This window comes from Gallinula chloropus, assembly GCF_964237585.1.
Source record: "Gallinula chloropus genome assembly, chromosome: 28".
Taxonomy (NCBI): Eukaryota; Metazoa; Chordata; class Aves; order Gruiformes; family Rallidae; genus Gallinula; species Gallinula chloropus.
The window spans coordinates 3,013,898-3,037,720 of record NC_140113.1 but is presented as its reverse complement, the minus strand read 5'-3'; the positions used below and the strand labels follow the sequence as shown (position 1 = coordinate 3,037,720).

General features: G+C 53.3%; 1 protein-coding gene across 1 annotated transcript in view; it reads left to right on the top strand.

Annotated features, from left to right (window-relative positions):
- The first annotated feature begins 19,851 nt into the window (after positions 1 to 19,851).
- SBNO2 (strawberry notch homolog 2) overlaps positions 19,852 to 23,823 on the top strand; it is a 48,018-nt gene continuing 44,046 nt past the window's right edge. Inside the window, exons 1-2 of the mRNA XM_084276426.1 lie at positions 19,852 to 19,930; positions 21,367 to 21,446. Of these exons, the coding sequence (XP_084132552.1) occupies positions 19,883 to 19,930; positions 21,367 to 21,446 (128 nt within the window). The 5' untranslated portion in view covers positions 19,852 to 19,882. The remainder of the gene's footprint in view (positions 19,931 to 21,366; positions 21,447 to 23,823) is intronic.

The window sequence follows — 23,823 nt, the reverse complement described above, 5'->3', positions numbered from 1 at the left end:
GGGTGCATCGAGCACTCTGCAGCCACCCTCCCTCCCAACCCAGCACCAGGGTTTGTGTTACAGCAGCCAGCTCCGGTGGGGCACAGCCCCTTGCCAGCTCCTGCTGGGGCACAGCTGGATCCAGATGCCAGCACACTCAGCCCATGCCCTGCCCAGCTGCACACCCACTTCCAAACATGCAGAGGAACAGAGATGTTCTCCGCTGCAGCTCCTTCCCAGGCCCTGCTGCACTGGCTGTCAGAAACCCTTTAGCAAAGGGCTGGAGCCTGGCTTGGCTGGGAAACACGCCCAGGGCACCAGCTCTGAGAGCCAGCCAGGACAAATCCTGCCAGGACAGGACAAATCCACAAGTTCTGCCTTTTCACGACCGCTACCAGCACTGCAGGGATCCCAAAGGTCAGGGATCACAGCCTCACAGCACAGCCCCCAGACCCTGGGATCCCCAAAGGCTCAGTGAGTTCCCAGGGACAGGGGGCAGAACACAGTGACACCCTGGGTCTTGCCCCAGCTCCGTTGCTGCTTCATCTGGAGGGTCCAGCGCTGTAACAACAGGAGGCAGAGGAGGCTCTGAGAGCTGCTGAGCATCTCTGCAGCACAGAAGGGAGGGTATGGGGGCACACTAAGCCCCCCCCAAAGGCTCCTGCATTTCCCTCCTGCCCCCTGCCAGGCTTATTTTCATGCTGGTGCCTGGCTACATGTGATTTCCTTCGATCTTGGCACCGAATCCAGAGTGCTGGAAAGCGATCACCCAAATTCTGGTAAGTGCTGTGTTTCCCCTTCTTCCCGAGAGGGACGTGTTCCCAGCAGCATGAGGGCAGGATCGATTGGAAAGCGTCCACAGCAGAGCAACTCCCATCGCTTGGGTTGCAGCTCCCTGTCTGTGTTGCATCAGCTGCACTCTGCTCCCTGCCTGTCCTGCTGCCTGTCCCGCTGGGGCGGCAGGGAAACGAGCTTCCCCAGAGTGAAGTCCTGCCCAACCCTCCAGGAATGGGGCAAACCAAGGTCTCCCTGCAAGACCCAGCTCAGCACATTTTGGAGGGGGGGTTCCCCATGTCCCTGTCCTTCAGCAAGGGCTTGTGGCTGCTTCAGTTTTCCCAGGCATCCACACCAGCATCTTCACCTCCATCTGGGAGGTCAACCAGCCCAGGAGCCAAGGGGAATTGGGCTGAGACCTGCAAAACTCATTGCACAAGGCATCTGCTGTCCATCGACAGCCCCGCTTCCCAGCATGAAGGGTCTGTCCAAACCCAAGGTGGATTTTGTAGGACACCCACCCCCAGGCCCCATCCCTGCACCATCCAGCCCCACCAGCAGCGGGGCAGTTGGGTTCCCTGGGGCTGCCAGCCTCCCCCACAGCTGCCCCTTCCCGAAGCTTCGGGGAGGCGTGGGGCCAGCTGGGTGCAGGGCTCCTCGCTCCTCACCCCGGCGGAAAGTCAGGGGATTTACAGGCTGTGGGAACAAAACAGGAACTGGCTGTGCAGAGCAGCAGGCAGAGCTCACCCACCCCGACACGGCCACAGCCCTGCAGCACGCACGAGAGCAAAGCCTGGGGGACCAGCATCCCAAAACCCCCATCTCAGACCCCGCTTCCCTGGGATCAGATGCCCTGCAGGGACTCAGCTGCCCAGGAAGGGCTTTTTCTGGGGAACTCAGATGATTTCCAGGGACAGACTTACCTCCCACACTCCTCAGCAGATCACATTTCTGCACCTCACATCCCACCGCCCCAGACCAGCATCATCCCACTCCTGCCTCATCCCCTTCTCAGAGGGTTCCTCTCCAGCTGCAAGGTCCAGGGCAGACAGGGCCACCACAGAGAGGGGACACCCCACATGGGGGGTGACAGGGAAGGCAGAGCCCTCTGCACATCAGCACCACCCCTGCCTGCTCCCCAGCTCTGGGGGCTGCAGCTGAAGGTGGCTAAACCTGAGCCACTCACTCACTGCCTGTGGCCAGACCTCTGCTGCAGCTTCAGGGCTTGGAGCATCTCACATCACAGCAGCAACATGTTCACCAAGAAAACACGTGCTGGGGCCTCCTCCAAGCTGCTGCCTTCTCCTTGTGCCACTGGAGCAATGTCAGGCTGGGGGGGTGGGGCACAATTATCCCCCACCTACACTTACCCCACAGCCTCCCAACCCAGGTGCCCTCCCCTGCCTTATTAAGGGGTGGTAATTAGTGCAGAGGCTTTATCTGCCCTGGGAAGCTGTGCTGGTGCAGAAGCATCCTCATCTCATTGCCCACCCACAGCTGGAGGGGTGGGGGGGCTCTGTGGGGTGCAGTGGCTGAACATTGAAATGTGGCAGCACCTCCCAGTCTCTGCTCTCCGCAGTGGGAACGCACTGGGATGGACCCTGGGGCTCACTGGGACCGTGGGCTGGGGCAGCGCTGGCAGTGGGGCCAGTGGGTTCATGTCTAAAATGGGAACTGAGGAGGTGTGTGTGTGTAGGGGGGGTGGAGGTGGTTGTGGTGAGTGAAATAAGTGGTTGTGGGCCCAGCTGCAGAGGCGTTGGTGGTTATGGGAGGGGACTGGTTCATTGCTGAATGGATCAGCACATGTTCTTCCAGCGTATCTTATTCATATTCAGACTGTGCTAAATAAGCAGCTCTGGGGGGGTTGGGCCCCTGAGGATGTATGGCCAGCTGGACTCCAGCAATTGCTCTCAGAGAAGGTGGCTGGTAGCCTGGAGGGGCAAATCATGTGAGGAACGGCTGAGGGAGCTGGGGGTGTTCAGCCTGGAGAAGAGGAGGCTGAGGGGAGACCTTCTCCCCACCTCCCCTGCCCTGCCAGGAGGGTGCAGAGAGGTGGGCGATGGTCTCTTCAGCCAGGGGACAGGAGATGGGACAAGGGGCAATGGGCTCAAGCTGCCCCAGGGCAGGGTCAGAGCTGATGGGAGGGAAAAGTTCTTCCCTGGCAGAGTTGTCAGGGCTGGAACAGGCTGCCCAGGGAGGGGCTGAGTCACCTTCCCTGGGTGTGTTTAAAAAAGGGGAGATGAGGTGCTCAGGGATCTGGTTTATCTTAGGATGGGAATGGTTGGACTTGATGATCTTCAAAGGTCTCTTCCAACCTTGTGATTCTGTGATGTGTTACTGGGACATGACCAAACAGAGCCAGAGCCTTTGGCTCAGGAGAGAGGGTATTTCTCAGAGCCTGACACAGTGGCTTTGATTAATTGAGTGAAGAAAGCCTTCCGCTCCCTGATGGGATTAAAGCCCAAATGAAAGGAACCTTCCCCTCAGGGCTGGGGAGGGAACTGCCCTTCCCTGTGGGGGTGGGGGTCCCGTTTTGGGGTGCTCCAGCTGTGCCGTGGGGTCTGAGCTCCCCTCCACCCTTGGGAGGTTCCCTGGCTGGTGTAAGGGGCCGGTGTCTGGGTTCAGGCAGTTGCCAGCTAAAGGCAGCAGGTTGTGGGAAAAGTGGGGACCCCGGAGGCAGAGACTTTGGACCAGAGCTCCCCAGGGTGAGGTGTTCAGCTCCCAGAGAGGGAACAGGACCAGCTGAGCGTGTCTGCGCCCAACCAAGCTGCTGCATGACACCCCAATCCTTCTGTTCCCACGTCTCCTTTGAAGACAGCCCCTTTGATGGGCACGATGCAGCTCTCGGCCAGCAGCCAGCACCCAGACAGGCTTGTGCTGCAGTGCCAGGGGCCCTGGGGACTCCTGGAACCCCTTCAGAGGGGGCTCGAGACCACTCAGCTCCCAAAAGGGCCTTTGCCCCCCTCAGCCTTGTCGGATTCGGATGTCCCTGGTCCAAGCTGCCCAGCCTGCGCCTCGCTGCGGCTTCACCACGGGCGCAGAGCCTGGGGTTTCCTGCAAGCCAGCTGGGATCCAGTATCAATGGGATTGTTGCCATACCGGAACCAAGAGCCTGGAGATTAAACCACAGCACCAAGCCTGTGCCAAGCACCGCACAGGACATGCCAGAGTGGCGAGTTCACCCCATTCCCCTCTCCTGCTGTGGTGCCACAGACCTCCCCAGGCAAGGTTTCCCCCTTCCCTCCTGCTGGTGCCTCTGCCAAGAGCCTGAGGTCTGGAAAGGCCAAGCAGATAAGGGTGTTATCTGGTCTGCTGGCGTTTTCCTTCTTGGGAATAAATCAAACCTGAGATGTCCTGCTGCTGCATAGGAATGCCAACGTAAAAATAGACCCTTCTGGCAAGCTTTACATGACCCCATCAGGGTTTCTGTTTGTGTCCTGGGACTTAGAAGGGGCAAAGATCCAACACAAGCAATGGAGAATTTAAAAAAAAATACCTAAAAAACGACTAGAAGGGTTGGGAGGGAGAAGCAAGGCATGGGGGGTGGGGGTGGGGGCAGGATTTGCCAGAGTGGTTTATCTCCCATCTCTGGGATTCAGCACTCCAGCTGATGCTTTGCACAGGGCTCTCTGGTGGCAGCGGGTGGGTGTCCCTGGGAAGTGGGTCAGGACTTAAGCATTCCCCCTCTCAGAATCCCAGAACCACCAGGTTGGAAAAGACTTTTAAGAGCATCGAGTCCAACCATTCCAGTCCTGTGCTAAACCACATCCCTAAGTACCAGATCTGCCCGTCTTTTAAATCCATCCAGGGTCGGTGACTCAACCCCCTCCCTGGGCAGCCTGTTCCAGTTCCCCATAACCCTTTTGGGGAAGGAGTTTCCCCTGATGTCTGCTCTGCCCCTGCCCTGGGGCAGCTTGAGCCCATTGCCCCTTGTCCCATCTCCTGTCCCCTGGCTGAAGAGACCATCGCCCACCTCTCTGCACCCTCCTGGCAGGGCAGGGGAGGTGGGGAGAAGGTCTCCCCTCAGCCTCCTCTTCTCCAGGCTCAACACCCCCAGCTCCCTCAGCCGCTCCTCAGAGGATTTGCCCTCCAGCCCCTTCCCCAGCCTGGTTGCCCTTCTCTGGACTCGCTCCAGGACCTCAATGTCCTTCTGATGCTGAGGAGCCCAGAACTGGACCCAGCACTCGAGGTGCAGCCTCCCCAGAGCCGAGGAGAGGGGGATGTTCACCTCCCTGGCCCGGCAGGGCCCAGCCCTCGGCACACCGCGGGCTGCCACCCGCCGCCCCGGCCCGCAGGGAGGAGAACCGGGGCTCCAGGGAGGAGAACCGGGGCCCCGCCTCGCCCGCGGGGGGTCACATCCCTTCCCCCGGCGCCCACTCGGGCTGCGGGCGCACGCCGAGGCCGCTCCCGGGGCCCGCAGGCGGTGCGGAGGGGCCGCTCCGAGCCGAAACCGAGCGGGACGGACCCGGAACCCGCGGGGAACGACCCCGAAGCCGCTTCCTAACGCCGCGGGCCCGATACCGGGACCCGCCCCGGCCCCGCCCCAGCCGCTTCCGGCCCGGAAGTCCGTGTCCCCCCAAGATGGCAGCCCCGCGGAACCCGGAAGCGCGGGGAGGTGGAGGTTGCCGGGCGGGAGCCTGAGCCCCCCGGACGCAGGTAAGGGCTGCCCCCCCCCCCCCCCCCCCGCCTCGCCACCTTCCCCCCGCCGCCCAGTCCCGGCTGCGGCGCTGCCCCGGCCGGGATGAGGGTTCGGTTGTCCCGGCCCGATCCCGTCAGCAGGCGGAGGGCCCCGGGTCCCGCTCCCGCTCCCTGAGGCCGGGCCGGGGCGGCCTGGGGCCCCGTGGGAGGAGCGCGGCCCTCCCTGCCGGGACGGGCCTGCCCTGCCCGGGGCCACCTGTAGCCGCCGTGGTGGGGTCTCGGGGGCTGGGAGCCGGTGCGGGGGCGGGAGCCGGTGCGGGGGCAGGAGCCGCAGCCCCCGCTTCCCTCCAAAGCCCGGCCGGGCGGAAGGCCCGTGTGTCCCCACGCGTGCCCGCGGCCCGGCCGGGGTTAGTGCCCTGAGACCGGCAGTTCCCGCGCTCCGGGGGACGAAGAGCCGCTCTGCGCCTGGGCGAGCCGAGAGCTGCCGCCGGGCTGCGACCGCTCCCTCTCACCCCGGGGCAGGGGAAGGACCGTTGCGGCTCTGCCCGGGAGGCAGCGGGGATGGCGGAGGCTGGCGGGCTCCCGGCCTGCGCTCCTCATCCTGCCGCTTTCACAGGAGGGCTGGGGAAGCCCGTACAGAATCGCCGTCCCGGGTTGGGGCTGTGGCAGCCCCGTGGCGCCCTGAAGAGCCGCTGGAAGACGCTTCCTTCCCCTCAGAGGCCGTGAGCAGCAGCGCTGGTAGCGCTCACCCGGCCTGCGCGGCTCTGAGGCTTAAGAGCTCCCTCCGCCAAAGGAGCCGCCGCTGCCGGCGGGAGAACTGCGGCTTCCATCAGCTCTGCCTCTTGAAGGGCCCGTTCTGCAGCTCCCCCGCTGGCATCCAGAGGCCCGGGAGGGTTTGTCTGGTTCGGGTGCTGGTGTAAGTGTGGTGGGCTGAGCGGGATCGGCCGTGCTGGTGTCTCCTGCACATCACCTGCAGGTTGAGCTCCCTCTGCCCGCTGTGGGTACGTCTCAGCTGCAGCGGTTGGTGGGAACGTGGTTAAGTGGAAAACTACCTACTGATACCTTTGCTTTGGATTCAGGGCGCGTTAAGCAGGGAAAGTGTTGCAGGATTTGTCAGCTGGCGCCTTTGGAAGGCTGAATTCTGTTCTCATCTCTGCCTCTTGCTCTCTTTATCAATCAACAGAGGTCTATTCACTTGGCATTTGCAGCTTCACTGTCTCCAGGCAGGCTTTGTACCTCCAGCAGCTCAGCTTAGGGAAAGTCTCCTTCCAGCTCTGGTGTGAGTACAGTTGAATGAATACTTGGATTGTATGACATGCTTGTTTGGTCATTGCCAAGGTGGTGCCTCAAACCATCTCAACTCTCAGCAAAGCTGATGTTATCCTGAAGTGCTGGAAACCACGGTGTGCTGCCTGCCCGGCATTAAATGTGGCTGTGAACGGGACTGTGATGGGGTTTTGTCTAATTGAACAGTGGTGGTTTTTTATTTGGGGCTGTTCCACGTGGTAGCAAGGAGGGCTGATGAAAGAAGTTGAACAAGGAAGGTGCATTTCCACTTCCCTCCATAGAGTTTGGCCTGTTCTTGGGGCCGTACCTGTGCTGCTCCTGGGCTTTCAGACCACCTGAGAGAGAGATTTCTTTTCTTATGAAGGGAAACGTCATGGTAAACCCACGTGACAAACCCACAGAACCTGTTGAGCAATTTTGCAACTTTCTTTATTCTTTAATGATTAGATCTCAAGCTTGATTCTTTAAAAATGTTCAGAAAGACTTTCCTGAGTCCCACGTGTGGATTTCTGTTACTTACGTATGAGCTCAGACCCACCAAACCTTAGAAAAAAATCCTGAGTGCTTTGCTAGAGGCCATTTCTTCCCACACTCCACCTTTTTCAGGGTCTTACACCCTCATCCTTGAAGAGGAACAGGCTTTGGAAACGTTGTCCCCCCCCTCCCCTTTGCTGCCTGGCTGCTTGCTGTTGAGTGTGGGTGTTTTGTGCTCACTGACCGCTCTGTGCAGCGAGTCCCTGCTGAAGCCCAATGACTGTGTTGGTCTCTGCCCAAGCTACAGGTGATGGGATGAGGGGGAATGGCCTCAAGCTGTGCCAGGGCAGGGTCAGAGCAGACATTAGGGAAAAGTCCTTCCCCGAAAGGGTTATGGGGAACTGGAACAGGCTGCCCAGGGCGGGGGTTGAGTCACCGCCCCTGGATGGATTTAAAAGACGGGTAGGTGAGGTGCTCAGGGATGTGGGTTAGTAGAGGGTGGAAACAGTTGGACTCGATGATCTCAAAGGCCTTTTCCAACCTGGTGGTTCTGTGACTTTGGAATAAAACCAGTGAGGCCAAGCATTGTGTTTCACCATGTGCCAGGTGTGGGACAGGCTGTGTCTGCCAGCCCGGTCGCTCTTTGGGACGCTACAGCCACTCCCCTTGCAGGGGGTTTTTTTAATGCTCAAGTACATGTTGGCAGGGATTTTTAACCTATTGATGATGTTTAAAGTTGTGAACATCTGGTGTGTTTGAGGGTTGTGTTTCCTGGCTGAGGAGGTCTTTGTAATGGCCGAGCTGCAGAGCCCTGAAATAGGGTGTAGAATAAAAGAGCTGACACAGGTTTAAAGCCTTTTTGAATAGTGACATTGGAAGGTGACTGTGTAAGCACTGAATGCTGTGCGATGATTTTTAGTTGTGAGAGTCTGGACCTCTCAGGAAAACTTTCTGTGCATAATTAGGAGCTTTATATTCTCCTGAAATGTTTTTTCTAGCTTAAAACTCTTCAGTCTTTTTCGGGAATGGGCTCCAGGTTTGTAACTGTGGCTTGAAGGAGGCTAATGTGCCTCTCTCCTAGACACAATGTATGTTGGGCCTTCCTGAAGGTGGGCTGGTTTGAAGTGCTCTTTACATGCTTACAATCGATGGCAAAGCTGGCTTTGATGTCCTGGTGTGTGATTGCTGCTGTGAGTGGCTGTGTGTCCTGCTCAGCTCCAGTGCAGAGCGTTCCTCCCAGCGCAGCTCATGACTGGGGAACGGGGGCAGAAGCGAAGTGTGATGAGCCTGAGGGTTGTGTGTTCCTGGCTTCCAACCTTAGCTCAGGTCCTGTGCTCTACTCCTTTCCCTTTAATTAACTAGCATAATAACACATGTCTACCTTGCAGTGTCCTTCTGAGGCTGACTTCACGGGTGCCGGACCACAGCTGCCGTGTTAGCTGCCAGCCAGCGCACGTTGTGCTCTCACCGTGGTTTGTGTTCTGCTGGGGCTGTGACAGGCCTGAGCAGAACAGCTCCAGAGCTCTCAGTGCCTCTTGCTCAGGCTCTGCCCTGTGGGCAGGGGGTGTTCAGGGCCCTGGTTTTGGAACCCTGTGTTCGCTGGGGGCTGGGCTGCCTCAGCCCGAGCTCTGCCTCGCGGGGCTGGTGTGTTCAGGCTTTGGAAGTTTGACATGTGGCAGTGTGAGGATGGTGCTGTGTAGATTTACACCAAAATGTGGGGAGTATTTCTTGGCAGAAGCACGTGTAGCTTGTGGGGAAGCACTTTGGCTCTGTCCAGAAACAGTCAGACCCGTTCTCCCAGGTGGAAGAGCAGGGGCAGATGGAACCTGTCTCTGCCCCACGCCAAATTTTGCTGTGGCACCATCTATGTTCCTGTTGGACCAATGTTTTGTAGCTCACAGCAGAACGCTGGATTTCAGAGAATTACAGTGTGAGTAGGCTGTGAGCAGAGGGAACAGCTGTCTGCTTTGCAGCTGCTTCATCCTGGGGAAGTAAGATGAAACTCGGAATGGTGAGATGAGGACCTGCTGCTCTGCTGCCAGAGAAAGGGTCTAGGGAAGCAGGAGAGATAACGGTCTGGAGTCAGCAGGAGCTGAATGAATGAGTAACAGTGAGGGCAGCACCGCAGGGTGCCTCAGCAATTAGCTTTAATGGTGCAGCCTTGAAAGAAAAGTTTCTGTGGAAGATTTATGTCGGTGGATAGATTAACAAACCTTTCTGGTGTTGCCAAAGCTGCTGTGCTGCTTCATCACCTGATAGCAGTCCCTGGAAATTTAGGGAATGGCACGTTGGGGCAGATGGCAGCAGCAAGTCTCTGGATTTGGTGTTTTCCCCCTCTCAGTAGTTTATTCCTGTGCAAGCATTGAGGCTGCTGTGACCCTTGGAAGTATCCAGATGGCACCAGGGAGCATCCTGGGGACAGGCAGTGCCAGTCCGGGTGCAGTATGGCCCTTGACTGGTGTGAAGATGCTTTATGCTGGTGTTGACCCTTCTTGGTGGGGAAAGCAGAGAGACCCTGGGGGTGTTTGGGAGTGGTGGGTGGGTGAGTGGTGGGGAGCTGAGCTTCCTTCCCCTACTGCCTGTGCTTGGTCCTGTGCTCGCACACTGTCTGCACAGCCTGGCTGCAGCGTGGATTCACGTGGGTGGGCTGTGTGAGGTGACTGTTTCTGTGGCAGTCTGTGTGCACAAACACTGTGCTCTTCCCCAGGAAGTTGGATACTGCCCTGTCTTTGTCATCTGCAGTTCCTTGCTCTGGTCCTTGTTCTTGCCTCTGCTCCTACAGCCCTTCCAGCCTGGCCTGTCTTGGAATGTGGTGGTTTTCAGCTTTTGTTTTCCTGGCACTTGGCTTAGTTAAACCTGTTAGGCACTAATCTAAACTTGCCTCACTTTAAGCCTACCTGTGTTGGACACTTAATATTTTCTTGTAAAGAGGATTTTTCCTTCCAAAAAGCTGTCTTTGGTTACTTATTTTTTCTTTTTCCCTTCCTATATGATCTGAGCTTCAAATGGGGATGGGGTGGGGGGGCAACAAGCACTTCCCCAAGGTCAGAGCTCTGCCTTTTCACTCCAGAAACGCCGCTGTCTTTGGAGAGCAACTTTGCTCTTTTGCCTGCGTCGCCATAAATCTTGCATAGATCTGGCAAAGAAGCTTTGGCATGATCTCAAGTCTCCTTCCCTTTGCTTACAGGCTCTCTAATTCCAGCAGTTAATCTGTCAAACAGATTGCTTCACGCTGCGGATCCGTATCGACTTGCAGAGCCCAGGTGAGCAGCGGGGTTTGCCCCGTGCCCTTCGTGGTGCTGCTCGCTGGCTGTGCTGTGCCTGTGCAGTGCAGGTGCTCCCCAGCACCTTCTTCCTTGCTGAAGGCTTTCAGGAGATCAGGGTGGCTTAAAGCACTTGGGTTAGGATGCCCTAAAGTGATTCCCTTTTCATCACAGGTAATTAGTTTAGATTGGTGTTACCCTGTGCGTTTGTAACCAGACTGGGTTGTACTCCTCATCTGCTGGAGGTCAGATCTGTCACCCCTTGTTTCTCTAACTCTCTCTGATATTCCTTGGAAGTTGTCTCCATCAGACACTTTTTTTCTCCACCCTCCCCACACCCCCAATGTCTCCTAACACACAAGTTTGAAGATGTATTCTCCCCTTTTGTGTTTTCATTGAGATAAGTGCATGGAGTTGGCATAACTCTCTTCCAAGAGAGTTCCTGGTAAGGAACAAAGTTTGGATTCTTTGGCTTTTAAATACAGATTGGCCAGGCTTTTGCTGACAAATGGAGAGCCAGAGTGAGTCACCCACGGTATTCTCTGTTTCTGCATTAACTTCTGCCTTCTCTGTAATTTAACTGAAAATTCCTTTTCCAGCAGTGTGTCAGATGCTTAAGCAGCGCTGCATTTAGTTTTACTCTGGATTTGCCTAACATAAAAGAGCAGAGAGAATGAAAAAATATATATATTTCCATTCATATTTTAACTTTTCCACAGGAAAAAGACCTGATAGTTCTGGCTATGTTGAACTTTCGTGCTCAGATGCTGCCTTTTGTCCTCTGGTCCCTATTCTATGATGGAGCCTTATGGTAGCTCTGCAAGAAGCCCATGATTGTCTCCCCAAGGTAGATCCTGGCTTCTCCATGGGTTTTCCTTCTGCTTGGAGTGAGTCGCTGCCGGTGGTGGTGTTGGGGGCTCTGATTTGGACTCTTCCCTTCTCATCCCTCAAGGCAAAAATGTTGTTTGGTCTAAACTGTCCAAAAATATGACAAGAAGCAACATTAAAGAGGAACTTGAGGCCAGCTTGGCGCTTGAGACGTGACAATGGCTTTTAGGAGTTCCGGAGCCCGGAGTTCCCGTTTCTGTACTCATGGCAGTGTGAGGAGCTTCCAGCTGCCACTCCTGCCCATGCCCATCTGGATGGACTGGCGATGCTGGTGGGAGGAGTGGATGGAGAGGGGTAGAGGCACAGTGGGTGGGCAGCTGGGAGGGGAATTAACCTGCAAGAGCAGAGGGAACTGGCTCAAATATCTGAGGTCTATTTGTCATTATCCAGTGCGTGGTAATTCATGATCAGCAGGTTTAGCTCTGACTGCTCCATGCATACCTGTGGTTTCCAAGCTATTTTCTTTTAGCAGAGCAATTCAAAACTCACTAACAAAGAGTGTGGCACAACAGGAGGAAGCGCTTGCGTTCGCTGAGTGTGCCGTGGGTGGCTTTCACCTCTCTTGGTGCCAATGCTCCTGATCTGAGCCCTTCCCCACAGCTCTATCCATCCTGATTATCATCCCAGAGCACTTCATTGCGTTTTTCAAAGTGGAAACTGCCTGCTGAGGTGCTGGTTTGCCACATGTCTAGAAAGCTCAGGCTGTTAGAAGTTGAAACGTGTGCTCCGTGACCTCGAGCTGCGATGAGTTCCCCAGGGAGTCCCAGCTGGAGCTGCTCCTCACCACCCAGCTGAATAGCAAACCCTCTTATTAATATTGAAACTGCTCCTATAGCTTAATCAGAAGAACTTGTGATATAATCAAATTGCTCATGGGGCTTTATCATGCTGCTCAGGGAACCAGTTTCATTATTAAACATGGGCTGCTCAGCCGCAAAGGAGCGAGTCCAATGGGCTTTTCATGCTTGTCTGGTCGCTGCTGGAGCGCTGTGGCTGCACCTGGGAGATCTCTTTGCTGTCTCTTAGCAGTGCTTGTGGAAGACAGTTAAATTCTTAGAGCTGGGAACACTATCCTCAAGCTTTGGGGTTCGCCCTGGGTTCTGGACCAGGTGCTGGTCTGCAGGTCTGGGGTGGTTCTATCCCAGTCTCTTACTGCCTTTATGGGATATGGGAGCTCAGCTTCAGCAATCCTGGCAAACTTCTCTGCTTGCTATGAAGTAACCAGCTTTACAGATTGTGTTTTGAGAGGTTTTTTAGGTAATCTTACAGGTGTTGTGGCAGGGAAATGGAAAATTAAAATCAATTCCAGTGATTTATTGGATTTTTTTTAGGGGATTTATCCTTGTCCTGTTTAGTTGTGGGTTTGGGTGCCCTGGGTATTTGAATGGGTTTGGGTTTTCTTTGCCAGCAGTGTACCCAGGCAGCCAAGAAGGCCAATGGCATCCTGGCTTGTATCAAAAATAGTGTGGCCAGTAGGTCTAGGGAAGTAATTGTGCCGCTGTACTGGTGAGGCCACACCATGAGTGCTGGGTCCTGTTCTGGGCTCCTCAGCATCAGAAGGACATTGAGGTACTGGAGCGAGTCCAGAGAAGGGCAACCAGGCTGGGGAAAGGGCTGGAGGGCAAATCCTCTGAGGAGCAGCTGAGGGAGCTGGGGGTGTTGAGCCTGGAGAAGAGGAGGCTGAGGAGCGACCTTCTCCCCACCTACAACTGCCTGAAGGGAGGTTGTAGAGAGGTGGGTGATGGTCTCTTCAGCCAGGGGACAGGAGATGGGACAAGGGGCAATGGGCTCAAGCTGTGCCAGGTCAGGGTTAGATTGGATATTAGAAAACAAATTGTTACTGAAAGAGTTGTCAGAGCTGGAACAGGCTGCCCAGGGAGGGGCTGAGTCACCTTCCCTGGATGTGTTCAAAGAAAGGGTAGATGAGGTACTTAGGGATCTGGTTTAGCTTAGGATGGGAATGGTTGGACTTTATGACCTTCAAGGTCTTTTCCAACCTTGTGATTCTGTGATTCTTGGTTGCCTTGCTCCCTGAGTGGTTATCGTGGCACTGTAGTGCTTCAGTTAACAGCCAAATGACATTGTAGTTACATTTTGATGCACTTGGGAAGCTTTCTGAAATTCCTTGTGGTGTCTGGTACCTCCCAGCACTAAGGACCTTTTCCTGCCCTCCCGGGATGTGCCGTATTCGGGGTTGGTTTTGCTGTGACACCCTAAACGTGATGTCTGTTGCCAAGCCCAAGGTGGCTGTTTTCTGTGATTCTGCATTCTCTGTTTTCTAGTGCTGTGAGAAACTCAGCTCAGCTCTCAGCTCTGGGGTTTGGTACTGATGCTCTACCTGGGTTGGTTTTGAAATTCCAAGAGTGAATAACCAGCAAACATCCCGAGTCTGGCTGCCAGGGTCTGGCTGCCAAAGGCTGGCAGCCCAAAGGAGAATGTTTTTCTAAAAGCTTTTTTTCATCTGTGACTTGTAAGACTTTCCCCTCTATGCTTTGAGTTTTAGGTGGTACTAGGGTTACTCTGAAACATCAGGAAAAATAGGTTTAGTTACATCATTTAATACTCAACTGTTAAGGTCAGAAGTTGGTATCAGCAATTTTTCATTCACTACTGGCCCTGGAGTTTTGATGCTCCCAAGTCAGATCACTTGCTGATCCTGGCTGGGGTTTTGGGGTTTTTTTAACCAGATTCTAGTGGGTCCCTAACATGGTTCTGTAATAGAACTGATCAATTGGAGAGCTCTGATTTCCCTTAATGGTGGGAACTGTTGCTGTGTTGGAATGTGGTCAGAGAAGTGGTGGGAAGAAGGTTTAAGGAAAGGTTTGCTGTAACTTGTGTGCTGTGGGTCTCTGTGTCTATCAGGTGTTACTGTTACAGTGACAGGATGGGATGTGGGAACGAGAGTGCTTTGGCTTGCAGGGAACTTGCTGATAGTCTTGGTTTTCTGTGATGAGGCTGCCTGGAGGAGGGCGGCGAGACAGGCACATGCCAAAGGCTCTGCCCACTTCTCTGTTCCCATGATGGGTGTTGTCCTGCCCTCCTCAGGCTCTCACACATCTCCAAAACTGGTGGTTGGGGGGGTTTCTTTCTTCAGTGTTTTCTTGGTGTTTGAGTGTGTCAGCAGGCTGGCAGCCCTCTCTTCTCAGGGTGTGAGCCTCCAGTCAGAGCTGTTACAAACATCCCAGGACCTGCTCTAACAGCCACGTTCCTGCGTGGGGAACGGAAGATTATTTTGCAGTACTGGAGCTTTGGCAGAGTGGGGAAGTCGGGTTTGGGGACATCCAGCATGTGCTCTGCTGCTGGTTACTGATGCTGCTCTGGTCGGACAGGAAGCACCTTCAGCATCCTCTGGCACTGAGGCAATGGATGGAAGGATGCAGGGTCTACAGGGATTTCTGGATGCCTCTTGCTTCCCATTGTTGTTGATGCTCAAGGTATTTTTATTTTTGCACTATACACTAGCTGGAGACCCCCCCCTAAACCAAGATGATGGAGTGTTGTGTCTATATTTGGACTTTTTTGGTGGTTTGTCCTGTATCCCTACATGCTGATGGGACATGGTTACGTTTATGGGAGCTAGTGAGGAGTTCCCAAGGGTTGGGAGCTCACAGCAGCCTTGTGGTGATTATTAAGCTGCCGTGTGACATCGGAGCAGTAAGGAAATGTTTCTCAGCAGCACGCTGGCTTGAGTGGACTAGGAGATGTTGAGGAGATTCATCCTCTTTCAGTGTGGCCTGGAAGACAAGATGAGCCCACGACATCTGGGTTTCATCCTTAACTGCATTCCTGATTCTTCTTGGCGTCTCCAAACAGAAGATTTTGGGTTGCCCATCCATAAGGCTGTGTGCTGCTCGCTTTGATCGCTTCAGAGGAATTATGTCATGCAAATCCAATGCATTGTCTTTTACCATCTGACCATTGCTCAAGCCTGGAAGTTTACAGTTCCTTAAGCAGTTTTCCTTCACGTTGCTAATTGGGTGTGATCTATTGTGCAAGAGTTTTCCTAAGGAACTAACTCTGCTTCGGAGAAAGGGGCTCTGTTCCATAGAGAATCCATCCGGTGAAATCTGGCCTTGCCAAGGCACGAGGTAATGCAGAGTGGGCAGGGACAATTCTGATATTGATTTTACCCTTTGTAATTTACTTGGGATGTGTAAGTAAAGCTGTGTATTTGCTACAGCTGTTACGGGAATAACTGCTGCTGATTTCCTACTGAAAGCTGTTACAAATGGAGGGGGTGTGAGGGAAGCAGCAACCCCCTGAAGTCTCCAGCAAACAGACCAGATACAGTATTTTCAAGGCACCAGAGGATGTCAATATCTCTAAAGCAGTCTGTGATGTTGACCCTTAGGTCGGCAAACCTCACCACCTCTATTGAGGAGCAGCTGGGTGGTAAAGGCAAACTGTCAGAGCAGCAGGGGCTGCCTCCCCTGCAGCCTTGGGCTGCCCACATCACTTGTGAGTGGGAAGGTTGGAGGATCTTAGGGCAGGCTGATGGAGGTGGAAGACAAACTGAATTGTGGAATTGCTGCTCTGCTGCCCCATTTGGGGACTGGGATGCTGCAGCACAGGCTTCAGGTATGATTTAGGTCCCTTTGTCAAACCTACCGAGAGGAGATGAAAAGCTGGAACTTTGTGACTGGGAGAAGAAATGAGGCAGGGCCCTGTTAATGCAAACCCTTCCATGTCATCTGTTCTGCATGCTGGAGATAAGAGGAATTGTGACAAATGTTTCTCTTAGTGTAGAATCACAGAATGTGTTAGGTTGGATGGGACCTTCAGAGCCCATCTATTCCCACTCCCTGCAGTGGGCAGGGACATCTTCACTAGATCAGGTCACTCAGAGCCCCGTCAAGTCCAACCTTGAATGTCTCCAGGGATGGGGCCTCCACCACGTCTCTGGGCACCCTGGGCCAGTGTCTCACCACCCTCACACTGAAGAACTTTTTCCTAAAACCCAACCTTAAATCTCCCCTTTTCTAGTTTAAACCATCACCCTTCATCCCATCGCTCCATGCCCTTGGGAACAGTTCTTCCCCAGCTTTCCTACAGGCACTTTTTGTCTCTCCTTGCTTTCCTTCCCTAGATGTAAGTTAAAATTTCATAGGATTTTAGAGAGCAGCTTAAAGGACCAGAAGAAAGCAGCACCAATGGTATCCTGGGCTCCATCAGAAGAGGGGTGGCCAGCAGGGACAGGGAGGTGATTGTCCCTCTCTACTCTGCCCTCGTGAGGCCCCATCTGGAGTACTGTGTCCAGATCTGGGGCCCCCAATACAAGAAGGATGTGGAACTGTTGGAGAGGGTTCAGAGGAGCCACAAGGATGATTAGAGGGCTGGAGCACCTGCCCTACAAAGAGAGGCTGAGGGAACTGGGCTTGTTCAGCCTGGAGAAGAGAAGGCTGCTGGGGGACCTCACTGCAGCCTCCCAGTACCTGGAGGGAGCTTATAGGCAGGAGGGGATTCAACTTTTTAAAAGAGCAGATAATGGCAGGACAAGGGGGATGGACTAAAGCTAAAGGAGGGAAGGTTTAGATTAGATATTAGGGGGAAGTTCTTTCCAGTGAGAGTGGTGAGGGGCTGGAACAGGCTGCCCAGAGAGGTAGTGGATTCCCTGTCCCTGGAGGTGTTCAAGGCCAGGTTGGATGGGGCCCTGGGCAGCCTTGTGTAGCTCCAGGCCTGGAGGTTGGTGGCCCTGCCTGTGGCAGGGGGGTTGGAGCTCTGTGACCCTTGGGGTCCCTTCCAACCCAGACTATTCTATGATTCTATGAGCACTGACGCCCCGAGAGGAGAGCAGCCCCTGGGACGATGGCGTGACTGTCGCGCTGAAGGGCAGGTTGTGTCATTGCTGCCTGGTGAAGCTTTTTACTGCATCTCTTCCCGATGGGCTGGGGGGGGTCAAAGTCTGCATTTATGTATCCCTGCTTGCAAGTTCTGTTGCAATAAATGGGGTGGCTCAGGAGGAAGAAGTCCTTGAATATTTTCATGTCTTTACAGTCTCTTTGAGCGCAGGGCTGCTTGATAGGTGGAGGCCAATGTTGGGCTGCCCGAGGGAGTTCATCTGCAGCCCCACATCTTCAGGAGATGTAACAGACAGCAGGTTTTCCTTAAATAATAGGACTTTGCTTGGTGCATGAGTGGGGCCAGAGCAGCCCTGGGTAATGCTGCTGGTGAGCTGACCTCTCAGGGAGAGCTGGGATGAAGCAGAGGGGGATAGACTGCACTTTGGGAACCCTCCCAATGCCTGGTTAATGAAGCAAGAGGCCTTGGCTAATAAATCAAGGGGCCTGAGGCCAGTGTAACAGTATTCATTAGGATGCTGTGGTGCTAGCTAAGTGTTTTCAGCTATTTTTTTTGCCCTGGGGCGTATGGATTGTAAAGCCTGAGTGTGGATTTTATGGTGTAATAAAAAGAAACACTTCTGCTTGTGAAGGAACGAGCCTGCAGTAAATCTGGTGTAAATAAAGGCACCGAAAAGGATCTGGGTGATCCCAAAACTTTGCAGCAAGTATTCTGTTAGCGACGAATTCAAGTGGCCTGAGCTTTTTGTAGCTTAACAGTCTTTTCAGGTAGCTGGTGTTACCTCTGTGGGTGTATACACCTCGTTCTCCAGAGGTGAGGTTTCGTCCTGCTTTCCTTGGGAAGGCGCTTGAGGCTCGGTCGCTGAGCTTTTTGCCTTGGCTTTTGGGTTTGTTTGGTTTTGGGGTTTTTTTTTCTAAACAATCTGTGAGGCTGTGGGAAGAGGAAGAGATTGAATTAGCAAACTCTGCAGCGTGTTTCATCCCGTGGCTGCAGGGAGATGGGAAGCTGCCTTCAGCTCTGCAGCCCCACCCCGGGCAGCCGCTGCTTTCGTCCGGTCCGTGAGCTTGCGCAAACCGTGTCCGTCCCGCTGTCGCTGCCTCTTCAGCTGAAATAAAAGGGGGAATACTTTTGTGTTTTAAACCACAAAGTGCTTAGCCTCTGGCAAATGATTTAATTCAGTCTGGAAGCCTGTGAAGGCATTTGTGTGCCTGCGGTTAGAGGTGCAGGGGCAGTGGGATGTCGGTCTCTGCCCAGAAAAGCCCATGAATGCGAGGGCTTTGCTGATGACGTTTTGCCAGGGGACTGGTGATGGCCTCTCCTCCCTGGGCCTGGGGCATGTTGGGGGCTCCACATCTTGCACACGTGAGCCCTGCTCTGACAGCTCCCCCGGCGTGGCCGCTGCCGCCAGAGAGAGAAAGAAAGAGTCACTTTAATTTCGCTTTCCATTACAACTGCAGAAATCGTTTTGTCTGCTGAAAGGTCATTTATTTTTAAAGGGACTGACTCAGAAATGACTTTTTCAAAAATATTCCTTGTAGCAAATAGTAACTGTTGGAGCTGGCATGTTTTCAGTCACAGCTTCGGTGTGTGGTGCTGGCTAGTGTGCTCAGTGAGTCTGTCAGCCCCATTCCTTCACTTGGCTGATGTGATGGTTGAGAGAGGTAAAGAAGGATGTGGTGGAAGTAAAGACGTGTTACAGATGCATTTCTCTTGCTTCTCTGGTTTGTATGGGTCACTTCTACCATCTTTCTTTATTTTCTTTCTTTTTCCAACTGAATTTAATAGATTTCAACTGATGTTCTGGGGAATTTAATAGGGAAATAATCAGAAGTTACCTTAGAGGTTTTGACTGAGAAGGTGCGCTGAAGGCAGCGGTGGTTTATCGCGGAGTTAATCCCTGCCAGAACAGTCCTCTGCTTTAGCAAGCACGATTCTGAAATCCCATCTTGCTAGCAACAGGGAAAACGTGAACACAGACCATAAGTTGTTATTTGTTAGATTAATGGTGTCCAGGCTAAAAATATACCATCCGGTTTGACCTCTGTGCACAGCACTGGCGAAAAGTACCGGTACACGCTGAGTGTCTGCTGTGAAATGAGGGGGATGCCAAAGTACAGTGTGAGTAGAGATGTGAGTGCTGGCTGACCCCTGAGGGACTGGCTCCTGGCTCAGCTGTTCTGTCTGTGTAGTGTGTATTCATGGCAGCCAGGGGTTGAGGGATGGATTGCCACCAGCTTGCTGAGCAGCCCAGAAGCGTTTTGTGGGTCAGACATGAAAAATCCCTCCCATTGACAACTGGTTGTGCCTCTACTGTGAAAGGGGCAGATGCCTGGGATGATCTGCCAGCCTCCTGCAGCGCTTGCAGTGAGGCAGGAGAGGTGTCTCCAATGGAAGTTCGTTGGTCTGGGTGAATTCCAGGTGTGGTGATATTTGAGACCTCCGTTTCCTGGTAAAAACCTCTCTTTTATGAAGAGGCAGCAGGCATTTCACAGGCTGACGTCTGTTTACTGATCTCCTAGCTACATTTGGTCTTAGAAGCAGGTTCCCGTCCCCCCACTCCCCCCACCTCCTTTGTCATAAAGTCTAAATGTGCCTTTCTCTTCCACCCTAGGACATGGTGCGGGGTGAAGAGCACAGATAAAGCCCCTTCGGCCACTCCACAGCCTTTTCCACCCGCCCCGAGGACTTCATGCGGCAGGACACAGGCTGATGCCTCAGCACACCCTGCCATGGATGGGGGCAAGAACTATCCGCAGCATGAGCACCAGCACTCAGACGACATGCTCTGCGACATCCCCCTCTCCCAGCTCAGCATGCCAGCCGTGGAGGTGAGGGGTAGGGAGATGCTTTTGGAGGGGCTCCCTGGAAGGGCTCTGGGCAGAGCAATCCAGCCTGTTAAGTCCTTGTGTGTGTTTACAGGAGCTGTTTAGCAGACTTTCCAGGCAGCTGTCCAGGGGCATGGAGTATTGATTGGGAATGCTGGAGGGTTGGGGTGCTGGCTGGCTGGCTGCTGCCTCTGGAGTGGGAGGAGACTGCAAGGCAGTCATTACAGCAGTGCAGCTCTAAAGTTGGTAGGTGCCAGGCTCCTTGGGGAAGCACTACAGAGTCCACGCAGAATTACAAACTCTATTTCCACCCCAGGTGGTGTCTGAGACACAGTAAATCTGTCGCTGGGCCCAGCCATGCCTCTTCTTGAGAGTGGCAGGGATGAGAGGGGTTGTGTTTGCCCTGGTGCAGCTGTTAAAATGCAACCGGGTCCATGACACGTTTCTTCTCGACAGGGCAAAAAGCAAACCTCTGTCCCAAAGCAGCTTACATGTTCCCACAGTTTGCTGTTAAGTTTTGGCACATTTAGGAATATAGAGGTTAGAAAAAAGAAAACAAAGAGGCCCATTTCACCAAGCACGTGTTGCTTTGGACCCAAAAAAGGACAGGTGAAGTGACCTGGAGCTGAGTAGTAAGATACCGTGTTCTCTCCACAATTGTATTGGTATGTGCTGGGCTAAAGGCTTCCCTTGGTGTTGGGGCTCTTTGGGGAGGTGGGAAGGCAGGAAGGGAAGAGGGATGTTTTGGGGAGTTTACCTGTGCAAGCCAATTCTGAGGTAAAGGTTGGTGCTCGCTTTCTGCAGAGGCTGAGATGAAAGGGCTGGGCAGGACAGGAGGTACAAAAGCTGAATGAGTGGAGCGCTTGATTTCTCCTCCTAGGGAGAATCACAGAATCACAGGGGTTGGAAGGGACCTCGAGAGATCGTTGGGTCCAATCCCCTGCCAAAGCAGCTCCCCAGCTCATATTGCACAGGTCGGTGTCCAGACAGGGCTGGGATCTCTCCAGAGAAGGAGACTCCACACCCCCTGGGCAGCTTGTCCCAGGGCTCCCTCACCCTCACTGGGGAAAAGTTCTTCCTGTGCTCCAACTTGGCAGCCACTGCCCCTTGTCCTGTCCCTACAGAGCACTGAAAAGGGGCTGGCCATTCCCCCCTGCATCCCACACATATTGATAAACATTAATAAGATCCCCCCTTAGTCGTCTTTTCTCCAGGCTGAACAGCCCCAGCTCACTCAGCGTTCTCACAGGGGAGATGCTCCAGGCCCTTCATCATCTTTGTAGCCCTCCTCTGGACTCTCTCCAGGAGAGAGGGAGAGCTGCCTGTGCTTACAGGAAGCACTGAACCAGAGAAGTCCTGAGCCTGGCCTCAGACCTGCAGCCACAGGTAGTCACAGTGCCATAGCTCTGCTGCTGTAACTGTTGGGTTTCTCCTTCCAGGATTCCATGCTGCCTAACGACTTGTGGAGTAGCTGCTACCCTGCCTCTGTCCCGACCTCATCCTTCCCAAGTGAAAACCAGTGAGTGCTGTTCTCCTTTGTATAAATCCCCTCTGCTCTAGCACACCCTGTGATTCAACTGTTTCTTTACTTCTTTCCTTGTTTACTTTATTTCACTAACTGAAATGGGGAAATAATTACATCACAGGCTGTTCTTGTGGCATTTCACAAACTGCCACATCTTGGAAAAAGGAGCAAACAGCTTGTTTGTTGGTTTGGGGTTTTAAGAGAAAAACTTTGATTTCTGGTAAACCTGGAGGCTGTGAGAAGGGAGGAACAGTCTTGGTTTAGCCTGGATTTGTTTCACTAATGGAGCTCTTAAAAACACCCCGTTAGCACCATCGAGCTGAGCAAACATGTCATGCAGCCTCTAGCTTTATTCAGACAGATGAGGAGGAAGGTATTGCTGGTACCAGGTGGCAGACATGCAGGGGGGGAGTTCATCTTTCACTGTGTTGGTGACTGGAAGCTGACTAAATAACAACCATCTCGTGCCTGTGTTGAGAACCGGTGCGCAGCCCCAACAGCTCAACCCGGAGCTCATCGAGTCGTGACTTTTTCCTCTGGTTATGGCTGATGTTGGTTGCTGATAACCTCGTCCCACGAGGTGTTGAGGGGATGAGCACGGGCTCCTGTGAGAAACCCTGACTGACTCAGTAGAGCTGCTGCGTACGCAGCGCTGAGCTGTGCTGGGTTTCAGCAGCCTCTGCGCAGTGACAGTGATGGGAAGAACATCAGATGGGCTCTTTGGATTCAGCACAAAAACTTTTCTAGACTTCATGCCCAAAATAGCTCTTTTGAGGGGGGGACTGTTGCACAACAAAGAACATTGGTCTTCCTTCTCCCTCCTTATGATGAATCTCTGTGGATCAGAAGGTAGGACAGGAGGTGTTTGGGACAACATAGATGGACCTCCTGCCACCACTGAGTGACTGGGATGTGCTGATTGTTGGGAGGAAAGTTTAAAGGCTGATCCATGGCTGCTTTGGTCTCTGTGAATGCAGGGAGTGGCAGAGATACACAGGATGTGTTTTTATTTAGGTCAGGGGTGGGAGGAAGGGAAAAAAAGAAAAGAAGCAGAGCTTGGGACTAAATAACTTGTGTTCTGGGGGCTCAAGGATTTAGTTTAACCCCCTTCCAAAAGGGATTTTAGCATCTTTATGGAAAAGCACAGATCCATCCTTGGCAGTGTCAAAGTTCCAGCCTGGGCAGCTGCAGGGAGGGTCAGGCAGTGTGCTCAGAGGGGTGAGATGTGCTTTGTCTCCATGTTGTCTCCTCCACCTGCAGAGTGAGGTGGCCAGCAGCCACGGGACGGATGGGGTAGGGGCTGCCAAGAAGCTGTCCTGCAGGTAGCTCTCTCCTGCTGGCTGCTCCCCGGGGTGAGGATTTGAGGAGTTAGCAGATGGGTATCTGTGCTCTTAGCTGCCTCTGATTGGAAGGGGGGGTACTTTTTGAGCACGATTCCTGTAAATTACACTTTGTGAATCCTCCAGAGAGCTATAACAGAATTTCTGTTTTGCTGCATCGAACCACAAGATTAGATTGTGTTTATCTATTGTGTTGGGGTTTGGGGTTTTTTTTTTTCCTTTGTCCATTTGTTCTGGTTTTGTCCCTTGCTTTTTTTTTTGCTGTTTGCTACTGATCTGCTGCTGGTGTCAACTGCTGGAAACACTATAGCCTGGGTCCTGCAGAGACATGCCTGTTTTAATGCAGATGTAGACTTGTTGACTTTGCTATAGTTACTTTCAGAAATGAGGCTCATTGTAGCAGTTACTTGGTAGAGAATGATTTAGCTGGGGCAGCACCTTTATCTTTCTGGGTTTTACATCCTGCTGACTGTAAAAATTACCTTTCAGGTGAAACTTTCTGTATCTGTGTTTCAGGGAACAAAACCCCACAATAAAAAGTTTGTCCTTTTGTATTTGAAAACTGCAGCTGAATCTTTTTTTTTTTCAGGTGGATTTAGGGTTAGGGTGTTACAGGTGGGAGTCCTGAAAGGGATGGAACCTTTGAAAATGGGACTGTAAAGGGAGTTGTAATTACAGCTCGTGTTGTAAAATAGAAAAATGCAGATGGCATTAGTGCTAGTACAGGTTTCTCCTCAAAATCCTTGCAGAAGAAATCTCATTTGCAAGTGGCTGTGTTTGGACAGGGCTTATTCTCATGGCAACAGCTCTGGCCTGAAGCAGGTTTTTCCTGTTTCTTTGCAGTTGTTAACTTCCATGCTAGAGAATTTCCTTAGAAGATACCCAAGCTTGCCTCTTTGTTTGGGATTTTCTTAACCTGAAAAATGCAAACAGTGTATTTCAGCCTTGCTGAAAGAACAATGAGGTCTGGGTCTCCCTGGGGCAGAGCCATAGCTCAGTTCATCTCTAAGGCCTCTGAAGGGGTGGTTTCC